We start from the raw sequence: 12631 nt of genomic DNA, 5'->3' as shown, positions 1-12631 counted from the left end.
TCAGTCAGGAGAAGAGGAGGTTTAGAGGAAACCTAATAGCAGATGGTCAATATCTACAAAGTTGTCAGAAGAATGGAGCTAGGCATGTTCTGCAGAGGTGTGTAGCAGGAAATGGTGATAGACTGAAACGTGGGAAGTTGCAACTTGTTATAAGGAAAAAAGCATTTTATGATGAAGATAAGCATTAGGATGTCTTAGCCAGTGATGTTCTGAAATCCCCATCTTCAGACTTTTTCAAGATCTCACTGGACAAGGATCTGAACAATCTGGTTTGAATTCAGTGTTGATCTTGTTTTCAGCAGGAGGTTAAGCTAGATGACCTCCAGAGGTTCCTTCCAACCTGAATGATTGTGTGATTTTGTGATTTAATACTTTGGTTATAAACTGAGAAAAATAAATAACCTACTCCCAGTCACTAAAGTTATAAGTGCAGTCCGGGGGATATTCCCCAGGCTGAATTATTTGGAATATTTTACTCCAATTTGGCCTACCTCATTGCCAATTAAGGGCAGGGTCAGGAATGCCTGAACCAAAAATCTGATTAATGCAGTATTTGAAATGGTAAACTAGTCAAAATATCAGTTACTGTAAACTTAAATAATTGTTGTATGGAATAGAACATTTTTGGTGGTTTTCAGTATATCTGCCATGTTAGAATAGGAGCATGTACTATGAAACCTATCCATGTTCCGTGTGAGGTTTTACAGGAAGCAAAATAGAGTTGTTCAGCTGTATTAAAAGTTCCCTAAGATACACTGGAAGTGTGATGGCCTCCTTATAAAATCTATATCTATATCTGTGATTTGGTTACCTTTTTCTAGACTGTGGGAGATGCTTCCTTCCAGCTGGAAATTTTCTGAGCTTAGGCAAAAATCCCTTTCTTGCAGAATTCATAGCAGTATCTTAAAATAAGGGAGCAGCAGTTAGTTTTCCTCTTTTCTTTATGTACTTCTTTGTTTTCTCTAGTAAAGGTGTAACTTCTATCTCCTTGGATTTTTTTTTCTCCCTTCATGCTTAGACTGTTTATGACTTTTTCAGAAAGTAAAACAAATAACCAACAAGTTAATATTGAAGTTTACAGCTTGATAACAGTTCTCTGATGGAGGAAAATTTTGGGAGTTCAGTTGCAGATGATGTTTGCATTCTGGTTTGGACAATACGGTCTAACTGATGAACATCTGATTTTATTTCATATCCCTCTTTTCTCTGAAACAACATGGTCAAGAGAAGCTTTTCATGCAGATCTTCAGCTAAGAAAGAATTTAAAAGGCTGTATTGTCATCTTCAGTGCCTGTGTTTCTTGGTATTTACTTATCCCAAACTCTTTGATTTTATGCTCAATTTCCTAAGCTGATAGTTATTTTATTTTTTGATCTAAATTCTTGTCAATTTTCTTATGAAACAAATACAGCGAGTTGATGCAAAGATGGATACTTGTGTCTCTGATTGTCCCGTGAATTCTCTGAGTTTTGTTCAACTTGCACATCATCACTTGTCTTCTGAAAACCAACAAATAAAAATGTGTTTGTGGCCCAGAATGAGTATGGCAGCAATTTGTGTTGAGGATGCTTTGCTTGTACTTTGATGGGAAAATAGCTGTTGGTCAGCTAGTTTTCATATAGCACGTCTGCTTTGGAATGCTTTTAGTGTTCCAAAATATATTTACTAATCAGTTAAGATTAGTAACTGAAGATTAGTAACAGAAAAGGAGTTAAGATTGAAAGAAGAGATAAGTACATCACCATTGTTTGCTCCAAGAGTTTTAATTAAAAAGGCAGACCAAAAAGTTCACATACTGAAAATAAAAAGGAGATTCAAATGTAAAGGTGTAACTTACCTTTCTCTTGATTTTGTGCTAAGTATGATTGTTTATGTTATAATGAAACTTATTTTTTATACTTCAAGGAAGAAAACAATTAGGTTTTTTTATCACATTGGAAAAATTTCAAAGATATGCTAATCTTGGAGCTCAGCATAAAATTATTAGCATATTGACATATAATGATGGTATGAGTTCTTTTTTTGTATCTTCTAGAAGTAAATAGTGGAAAGTTTTTATTCATGCTGAAGTGAAATTTATTTCTGCATGCTTTTGAAGCTACTTGACTGTCAAATTTCTTTGTAGTCATCTTGGGTTTTTAAACATCCACGAAAAGACTGAAGTTATCCTCTAGGAATGTGCTGTGAACATCATTATGTGTTATGAATAGTACAACTCTATGAAAATTCAATCTATATTCTTTCAATTAGTTATATTTCTAAAGCATATGTTAGTTACTTCTCAAAGGTTAGCAGAGCTGTGGATGGAAATGTTACCAATTTTTGGTGCATAAGGTATCTCTAGTTAAAGTTTTGTTGATATAAATTATGGGTTTGATTACTATTAGTTTTGACATTTGACATTTCATATGTTTGAAACTGGTAATAAAATATTGTATCCAGAATAAATATTGGAAAACAGCATGGGTACTGTAGTGAGCTGTATGCAGTGGGTCCTTTGAAAGGACTCACCTGTGAGAAATATGCAGCACTCCACTGTTGTTTGCTTTGTAAGATCTTTTTTAGTACTTCCTGTGGAAAAATTCTGAGAAAAACCTAGTAGCCTCAGAATTAATACGTGGTGTGTCAGGACTTGGTGAGAACACTTACAGAGTCAGCTAGGTTGGAAAGGACCTTGGAGATCAAGTCCAGCTTATGACCTAACATCACCTTATCAACTGAACTGAGTGCCACATCCAGTCTCCTTCAAACGCCTCCAGGGACAGTGATTCCACCACCTCTCTGGGCAGCCCATTCCAGAGCCTGACTCTGCTCTTTTTGTATCCTCCCTTCAGGTATTTATATACATTGATAAGATCCCCCTGAGCCTTCTCCAGACTTAACTGTCTTAACTCTCTCGGTCTCTATTTATGTGAAGGATGTTCCAGACCCATCATCATCTTTATGTCCCTATGCAGGTCTCTCTCCAATATGCCCATGTGTTTTTTTCTGCTGTGGAGCCCAGAGCTGGACAGGCCCTAACAGTGCTGAGTGGAGGGGTAGGATCACCTCTTGTGACCTGGGGGCAGTGTTTAGTCTAATGCAGTCCAGGATTCTTGGCCTCATGTTCAGTTTCTTGTCCCCTGGGACACGCTGCCACCTTTTGGGCATGGCTGTTCAGCCAGTTTTCAATCCACGTCTCCTTCAGCTTCTCCTGACCGCACTTAGGCAGCTCGTCCATGAGGATTTCAGATAAGTGTCAAAAGCCGGCAGTAAGTAAAATACCCATGAGATACAGATTCGTTTTCCAGCACAAATCCAAAACATAGCCCCCTACTGTGAAAGACTTCCCTCTGTCACAGGAAGAGCTGGCTCAGTCACCTTCCCAGGTCCTGAGTTGGGACTGCCTAGCCTGTAGCTCCTTGTGGTTTCTTGTCATTTCTTGAAGACAGGGATGACATTTGCTATCTCCAATTCTCAGACACTTCTCCAGTCATTGTGATCAGCCCACAGGTATTGAGTGGAGCCTCACAGTTACATCTGCCAGCTCCCTCAGCACTTGGGTCATCCTGTCAGGCATCACAGACTTAATTATGTCCAACTTCCTTAATGATCCTCTTTCCCTAAGCTGTCCTTTTTCCAGACCCTTGCATTGTGCAGGTCAGTCTCTTATCTATAGAAAGAAGGAAAACTCTCCTAGTGTAGTTTTTTTCATACATATCTATATGTATCATGAAGTGTACTAAAATAAAGAATTGCACTGATACTCATCTATTTGTAAATACATGCACTATTTAAAGTTGTGTTGGGTGTTAAAACTGGCTTCAGTGTCAGTAGCCATTGATGACACCTGCAACCCTTTCCAAGTTAATATTTTATTCTTTATGGACAATGGTGGAATTTCATTTGATCTGAAGACTGATGCTTTTGAGATAAGAGACATAAAAATATCCTAATGAACCTCAGAATTCCTTTTATGCTTACTGTGTTGGTGAATGGAAATGTTCTCTTCTTGTTAGCTTCCCTGGCATTGCTCTCTTGTTCACTCCTCCTCCCTTGCTTCCTCTTGCTATCCTGTCCTACCACATAGATTATCTGAGGAAGTAGGAAAGTATCCAGGACATAAGTTGCCCTGCCACATTTGTAGCTTCATGTGGTAACCACATATCCTCTGAACAGAGAGGGACATAGCTCTCCCAGGATTTTCCTGGGAAGCTGTGAGAAAGCTGTGAGAAAGCTCAGAGAAAAAATTAAAACAATTATTATCTCTCTTTCTGCACATGTTGTTTACAGATATGATTTTCCAGAGTGTGGTATTCATAGTTCATCAATAGTGGAGAGGTTTTTCCCTTAAGATCAATCAAATCTCAGCTTAGAGTCAGGTTATAAAAGATGTGCTAATTTCTGTTAAACACCTTTTCACCTTCTGAAGACTGGAGTCTTGTGTTCCTATCTCTGCTTCATCCCAATGAACTATCTGTGTAATATTTTAAAAACCTCAAAACTGTGCCAAGTGTAGGTGCTCTTTACCGTATCATGCAGTTTTGGTAGTAAAATGTGCATTCATACTAACAACACTTTAGCTTTAGCACTTCTTTTTATCGTTTAATGTCCTCTTCAGTGGAGGGTCTGTGTGTGCACATCCTGTAGGGAAGAAGAAAGAGCAGATATAAACTATAATTGTTATTTGCAAAATATTGATGTCTTAAATATGACAGGGTAGAGATCCTTTTATACACCCCAAATACTCAGAGAGTGGTGTGGGAACTGTAATTATGTTTCAGTTTGGGGCATGTGCAGGCTCTTCCATACTATTTTCTTTGCATAGTTTTTCACATTTAATCAGTCATAATATTCCCAGCAGGCTCCTCTGTTCACACTCACTCAACTCTGGCTCAACTCATTTCTAACTCAGCAGGAAATGTCCTCACCACCACGATGTTAGGCAGTTGCTTGTGGAAGTTTGTTTGCTACCTCACTTCATTTTTCACCTCAGAGTCTTCCATTGTTATGCTCCAGGTACAAATTATGTTTACTTGTATGAAATAAATCAGTGTCTCCTTGCTTCCTGTGGTGAGTTTAAGGTTGTGAATAATGTAGGGGTTTTGATTATCTTGAGATATCTGAAATATTTTCTCTCCTCCCTGTATTTTTCCTTATCTTTAGGTTCTTAGCTGTCTGTCTTTCACTAGGATGTTGATGATAGGACCAAAGTGAAAATACTTGCTTTGCTAGAGACCTGGAGATATTTCCGTGCCTTAGTTCTATAGACCTCACATTCTTATTTCACATGAACAGAAATAGTGACCAATCTCTATTTTATACACAATAGCACACTCTAGTGTATATATTAATTAGCAATTATGGACTGATTCTCATCATGCTTACCTCAGTTTCTTACTGATTCTCATCATGTTTACCTCAAGTTTTCCTTTGCATTCAGTATTACTATTTTTTCTCTGTACTTGGGTGAATTGAAGGATTATATTTATATCTTCAAATAAGAACTTACCTGTTTCTTAACAGAATCATTATGATGCTAAATGTTATTTGTAATTTTTTTTAAATGGTGCTCTTGAAGAAGAGTTTATGGAGACAATAATCTCAGTGCAATGGACACCACTATGAGGACTTTCAATGATGTAATTGTGTAAAGCAAAGCTGCGTAAGATGAATTTAGCACATATATATATATATATATATATATATATATACACAGACACACACACTCTTTAGGTATTATATATATGTATACATTCATATACATTATATATCATATCTAAAGGATCAAGCTGTGTGTATTTCTTAATGAAAGATACCAAAACAGGAAAATAATTGGTATTTATTTATTTATTTATTCATTCATTCATTCTCATGAATTAAAATTGTTATGCCATGTGCCTAATGTTTTCTGTATTTTTGTACAGGAAAAGCATAAGCAGGAATTAGAAGACATGAGAAAAGCTGGACATGAAGCCTTAACTATTATTGTTGAAGAATTCAAGGTAAATGAGTTGCCAAACTAACATGATTTCCAAATGGTGTTATTGTAGCAGTGAATAGGATGACTGCCTGCAGTGCACAATTATTACTACTACTTGTGTTGATTGCTCGACCTCTCTCACTGTCTTTTCTGTTGCTTTCAATTTAGATTGTTTGGTCTGAAATTTTGCATTACATGTTTTCGCAGTCTGCACTTTGGAAAACTTCAGATAGAGTTGGTTAGCCATTTTCAGTAAGGAAACTTAAAACCAGAACAAACCGCAAATTCTCAGTCAGTTGTGGTAAACTTTGGGTTGGATTGTTTATCACAAATCCACATTTTGGACCTCTTCAGTCTCCAGAGCTGCACTTGCATGAAAGCAGCATCACAGAGTAGTCCAGCAGGTTTTTATCCACACAGCACTAAGGGAGGGAGTTATGGATGAAATAAAGCTGAATCTGTAATCTGTAGTTCTTCTTTCATGCTGTTTTGGTCAGCTTGTAAGATGAAAGAACTGGATGTTACCATGGAGCATAAATCTGTGTCTTTTGTTCTGTTATGGAAACTATTGAGTAAGAAACTCACAAAGGACAAAAACTGAATCAAGTTGGGAAGAGAAGGTAAAGCTAAGAATTCTAATTAGACTAAAAAGCTGATAATGGGAAATGCAAATTAAGGCTGGTTTTGAAAATGAAAAGGGAAATTTAAGACCTGGTAGGCAACTGTGAGCTGAGAACACAAATCTGACAATGTAGTTAGTGAAGAAGAATTTCAGATTTTAACTGTTTGGTAGCACTAATTTGTAACCAAAGAATGATCTGGCATTGAGGGCAGGAAGATGTAGTGGTGGGCTTGGCAGTCCTGGGTTAGGGGTTGGACTCAATGATTTTAGCAATCATTTCCAATATTAATGATTTTGTGATAATAAGAAAGCCTTTTAATAATCTTGCTAGTAACTGTTAGTAGAGTTCTGATATTGAAATTGGCTCTCTGTGGATGTCTGTCTCTATAATGACTTATACTAATTTCATTCTGAACCTGTCCAGAAAAATATTTCAAAGTTTACATTCCTGAGAAAGCTGAAACATGGCCACTGGTGGTGTCCCACTTCTCCATGCCTCCCTCACTTCACTTCTGGGGAAGAATTTTACTCCTCTTCCCTTAATTCTTTGAGGACCCCTTTGCCTTAGAAATTCTCAAAAGGGAATTTTATTTGGAATGTGGACCTTTGGATGTGCCACTGAACATCAATGCCAGCATTTTTAGTTTCTGTTTTGTTCTAGATATGTGTAAAATATTTGTCTGTTCCTGTGTGGACTTACAATTGAAAAAGCTTGTGAGCTTTTGATAATTGCTGCACGTATGTTTCCTTCTTTTTAGTTCTGAAAATATAAGCAAATTGTGAAATCCAGCAATTTTATGGTGTTGAATGAAAGTTTTGAATGTTTTCAAAGTGTAATTATTCACCATTTTAATTGATTTGTGTGAACTAAATGAGAGCTCTGCATGGGCTATATTGGCCCTTTGAAGGAATAATTTCTTCCTTTGTAGTTGGGTAAAGGGATACATTTATGTGCCATAATAATTTTTGAAAGCTGTTTTGCCAGTCAGCAGCAGCTGGGTAGATCTGACATGCCTTCTGGAAAATAAGTTTTATATTTATCAGTTTCAGTGATTTGGCACAAAAGATTAGGGAGTTAATTGAACCCTGTATTTCTAAACAATGTTTATATTTAGTGTATTATTTCTCATAGAATGTTTATATTCAAGTTACATAAAGTCACTCTTTAATACCATGGAACCAAACTACGGAACAGATTTTGCCTCCACTGATGTTACAGTGTTACTTTTTTTCTTTAAAGTACATGGCAAAGGATTACAAGAAAGGTATTAAACAACCATCCAAAAAAATGCTTGGGTTTTTTTAAAAACCCTGATGAATAAGTCACCTCATGTTTGTAGACAGGGTTGATTGCAGTAATTTACTCAGAGCTTGGCATATCTGATATTATTTCTCATCAGAGTGTTCAAGTAACCACATGAGGCAACAGGAAGGCTTGTATGAGGTATATTCATGTCATGGTTCCATGGTATTCAAGAGTGACTTTATGTAACTTGAAAATAAACATTCTATGAAAAGTAATACACTAAATATAAACATTGTTTAGAAACACAGGATTTCTCTACACATGGATCTTTCACTAGTGTGGTATCCCTGGGCAGACCAGGCACTCAAGTTTGAGGACAAAAGCCCTCAATTCCTACTGCTGATTGGTCCTTCTTAATGTGGCAGCAGTGCTGAAAATGCAGCTTACACAAGTCAAATATTGAATGACCTATTTTCAAGGACCTGGGTATACCAAAGCTTTTAGAATTAAATTCAGTTATCTTTGGAATGTTCACTTGTTGAATGTGTTGGGAAATCCATTAATAGAGACCATTAGATGCTATGTAGCACAAACCCTTAAAAGCCTTGGCCATTGTTAAGTGTCTCACATTCTAATCTTCCTTACAACAAATAAACCATCCACAACACAGTCATGAAATTTATATTAAAAAACACAGGAAAATAAATTAAAAATTAACTCAGTGTTCTGTGTAGGCCAAGTTTCCCCTCCTCATGTTAACCTAATTTTGTTTTATTTCTATCTTTCATGTAATTGTTTTTTTAAACTTTTATCCCTGGTAATTAAGCACAGTAAAGAAAAGTAAATGGAGATCTTGGAAGTTTTGTTTGTGGGATCACATCACATCTTAAGATATTTACCACAAGCAACATAAGAATTTCTCCTGTGCTTGTTTAGTCAAGCTTTTGTTCTGAAATTGTCGCAGTTCTGTAAGTAGATGACTTAATAGTTTTAATCTGTTTTATTTCTCATCCTGTGAAATATCATCTAATGCAAGCTTTAAAGAATATGAGGTTACAGGCATGTGTATTTATTTGATGGGTTTTATTTCCTTAGATTATTTTATGCAATTAATAGTGTTAAAAGACCAGCTGCATGAATCAGATGTGTGTTCCCTTTATGGAAATTAACTACAAGGTGAAAAGTTCTTCCCAGCCCTTGCTGCAGTAAGAGTTTTGTCCATCAGCTTTCAGTGTAAGATGATGGGGTTTTTTCAGATTCTTAGAATGTAAGAACAGACAAATTTTCAAAGCATGGCATATGTGGGAGCCATCCGATTTTCTTTCAAAAATATTTGTGCCAATAATACACCTCTGAACTGAAAGGTTACCCTCTAATAAACAAAGGAAATTTTGAAGGATTTCATTACAAAAGAAGTTAATCTAGAATCAGGATATCTTTTTTTAGACATAGTTTATCCCTAGTGAGGGAAAACTGAAATGTGGCCAGTTCTCAGCTCTTTTAAACATCAGCTTAGCTTATTAAGTTTCCAAGTTGACATCCTGGCTCAGAAAGACCTGACACATGAATAAAAGGACAAATCCAAAATTGTTGTAAGGGCTTGTATTTCACTTCCAACTTCTATGCTTGTTCATGTGCAAGTCACCGTAGAGTTCAAGTGAGCCTAGAATATGAAACAATGTTATTTTTTCTTATGGAGAGGTGGTGGCTGGAAAAGGAGAGATTCCTTGGGATTTTACAGTATAAGAGTACTTTTCTACAATAGTGATGCTACCATGGAAGTCTCTACAGAATTCCAATACAAGCAAGGTACAATCAAGTCTCATACTTTCAGGGATCTGGCTATCAAAAGTATTCTATCATTGATTAAATGGCCTTTACATTTTGAAAGCAATTATAAAAATTGCAAGGAATCTCTCCCTCCCTTTCTAGTAAGGATGAATTTTGTATGTGCTTCTGACTATAGAATAATAAATCGAGTGTTAAATAGTATAAAAATTAGAACATTAATAGAAGATTAAGAGTGAGTTTTCAGTTTGTTTCTGGGAGGAGTCTGAGAGAACATTGTTTTGTGGAAAATGAATCCTTTACCCTCACATACCAGTAAAACTGAGCTATCTAGATAAACACAGCATAGTATTCAAAATGTAAGTTGTTGATCCTTACTGGTATGGATCAACAGTTTCAACCACAAGCAGTTGAATATGCTTGTGGATATTCAACAAATATCCACAAATATTCAACAAATAAAAAATTCAATTTTTTATATCACTGCAAAAAATACATTACCCTTTTTTTTATTTAACTGCCCTTATTCCACAGCACCTAAGTGGATGTGATTCATTTTCACTAAAAAGGCAGGCTCACCTGGAAATAGCCCAGTCATGAAAATCTGCAAAATCTGACGTGGATAAGTTGAATTCTTTTGAAAAAGACATTTTCAGAAGTCTTCTAAATAGTTTTATTTGTATTATCTCTGTCTTAGCTAATAGCTGAATTATCTATTATAATAATAACACAACTAGTCAAATACTGCATTTTATTGAGTTACTGCATCTTTTCCATGGGTCAGGAAAGAATTTGCATTGTGTCCTCTGCTCTGTTTTATCTTTCAGCAATTGGTTAATTGCATTTCACACGTAAATTAAGTAGTAGCAAGTTATTAAATGGTGGAGACAGGATGCTGAATTAGATTAATTATTGTCTAATGCTACAAAGCATAAAAATTCCAAAGTACTATTGCTGTATTTAATACAGTTCACATGTTTGAAGCAGTGTGGTAACTTCTCATTAGTAAATTTTATTTTTAAGGATGACTTGTTTTGGTCATCCTGACTCAGTAATTTTTAAGTAAAGAGGTGGTTTGATGTACTGGCTTCCATTCAGCTACTTAAACAAGCCAGTGATGCTTGAGCAGGATATTCTTTTGGATTGACTATGGCTTTTTATGCAGTGCTTTTAAGAAGCATTCTAAAACATAACCCAGCAACATATACACCATGATTTGTTTTTCAAACTGATGTTATATATGAGTAGGTTTAACATTTTCACACAATGCTGTGCATTTAGGAAGCCTGTGTTTTGCATGGGTCAGAATTGCTTTTAATTTTTTTTTCTCAGAAGAGATAGGGGAGCATAATGACCTCTGCTTTGTTTTTCCCATTGCCTTTATTCTCACTAGCTTTTTCCTAAAATAAAAAGAGGGAGTTAAAAGAAAGGGGTTTGGTAATTTTTTGCTCTTAGGGAATTCAGGAAGAATTGGGTAATGGTCTTATTTTGGCTATTTAATTCAAGATGGTTTCTCATAAAGTCTAGCTTCTGGCCTTACAATAAATTTTGTCTGGGCAAGTAGCTGTGGTTTCTATTGCCATTAAAATGAACACGAAATGCACTAGCGCTGTGCAAGTAGGTTTGTATTAAAAATAGGCTGGGGTGTCCACTTTTGGCAAAACCGTATTTACTGCACTTTTGCCTTTTTAAGTATGAGGAGAAATTGTAGAGATAATCTGGTACTCGGTATATAACACACTGTAGAAATACAGAATGAAGTGTTGTGATCATTTTTGGTTTTAAGTTTTTCTTCTCATATTGGGCACAGTGCAGTTCTTCAGTCCCTGATGTGTGTGCAGGAATGCCATTCTCCAGGATTCCCACCACACAGGTAGTGTGCTGGCAGTTTCAGGACTAAATACTCTGACCAGTGCTAAGACATGTAATAAATGTGTATTCCCTTAAGAACCTCCCAGGGTGATCATGGATCTTTTTATGATATTTGAATTTACTTTCAGTTCAAGGTCTTCTAAAATTATTTCAATGTATGAAAGTTAAAGCTAAGGTTAGTTCTTTATCTGAGCTCAAACAGGGGTTCAGACTAATTTACTTAGTTCCTAGTTTAATTTAAGAATGTTTTGTACAGTCATTTAGATGTGTGAAGATTTTTATAACAGTTTGAGGAAATAACATTTTTTATGTGATTTTTATAATGCATCATTTATCAAACTATCATGAAGACTCTACAGAGAACATAAGGAAATTTCATTCTCTTTGTTCTGTCAGAAGGCACCATGACATTTTGGTTATTGAAGGAAAAGCAGTATCAATTGTCTGACTTTTTTTTTTTGAGTTAGCAGAGAGATCAGCAAGTGGGGAAGAAGCCAAGGTTGGATGGGGCTCTGGGCCACCTGGTCTGGTGGAAGGTGTCCCTGCCTATAGCAGGGAGTTGCAGCTACATGATCTTTAAATTTCCTTCCAACCCTTAAAATTCTATGATCCTGTGATTCTATGATGACCCTTCCCAGCCAGTGTCAAGGAAGTTCATTGCAAAATATATAGAAGGAAAAATTAATTAACAAGAGCACTCATATTGAAATCCTATCCTTGACTTCATGCAAGAGGTGCCATAGGCTACATTCTGCTGTAACCTTACTTGAAATTATTCCATTAAAAGGGGACTGCTTCAAGAACACCAGCTTGGTATTAGGTCATTGACTGTAGATTTATGGAATGTCAGCCCAGCAGCATAATTAATAGCTCCTCTTAACTAATTAAAGAAGAAAGTTGTGTTTCAGCAGTGATAAGAGTATTTGCCCAGTATAGCAATTAATCAAAAGTCTTTTAGTGTCATAACTATAAGATTAGAGATACTGATCATCAAGTAGCCAAATGTGTGTTTCAGTTTAGCAAATGAGATAATTGGTAAACATTTTTTCTTTAAATTATTAAATTTGAGTAGCTGATTACCTTGAAATTTGCCAGATATTTGGATGGGTTTCACACATCTGTGCTGGTTTCCCATTGAGAA

At 36.0% G+C, this 12631-nt stretch overlaps 1 protein-coding gene across 9 annotated transcripts in view; it reads left to right on the top strand.

Moving 5' to 3' along the window:
- The window catches only part of CCDC91 (coiled-coil domain containing 91), a 108317-nt gene that overhangs the window by 41312 nt on the left and 54374 nt on the right, over positions 1 to 12631 (top strand). For all 9 annotated transcript variants that reach the window (XM_072923917.1, XM_072923916.1, XM_072923915.1 and 6 more), the window contains one exon: positions 5907 to 5984. In XM_072923917.1, the coding sequence (XP_072780018.1) occupies positions 5907 to 5984 (78 nt within the window). The remainder of the gene's footprint in view (positions 1 to 5906; positions 5985 to 12631) is intronic.

The sequence above is a fragment of the Taeniopygia guttata genome, chromosome 1A, assembly GCF_048771995.1.
Source record: "Taeniopygia guttata chromosome 1A, bTaeGut7.mat, whole genome shotgun sequence".
In the NCBI taxonomy this organism is placed as follows: Eukaryota; Metazoa; Chordata; class Aves; order Passeriformes; family Estrildidae; genus Taeniopygia; species Taeniopygia guttata.
This window is presented reverse-complemented; position numbering and strand designations above follow the sequence as displayed.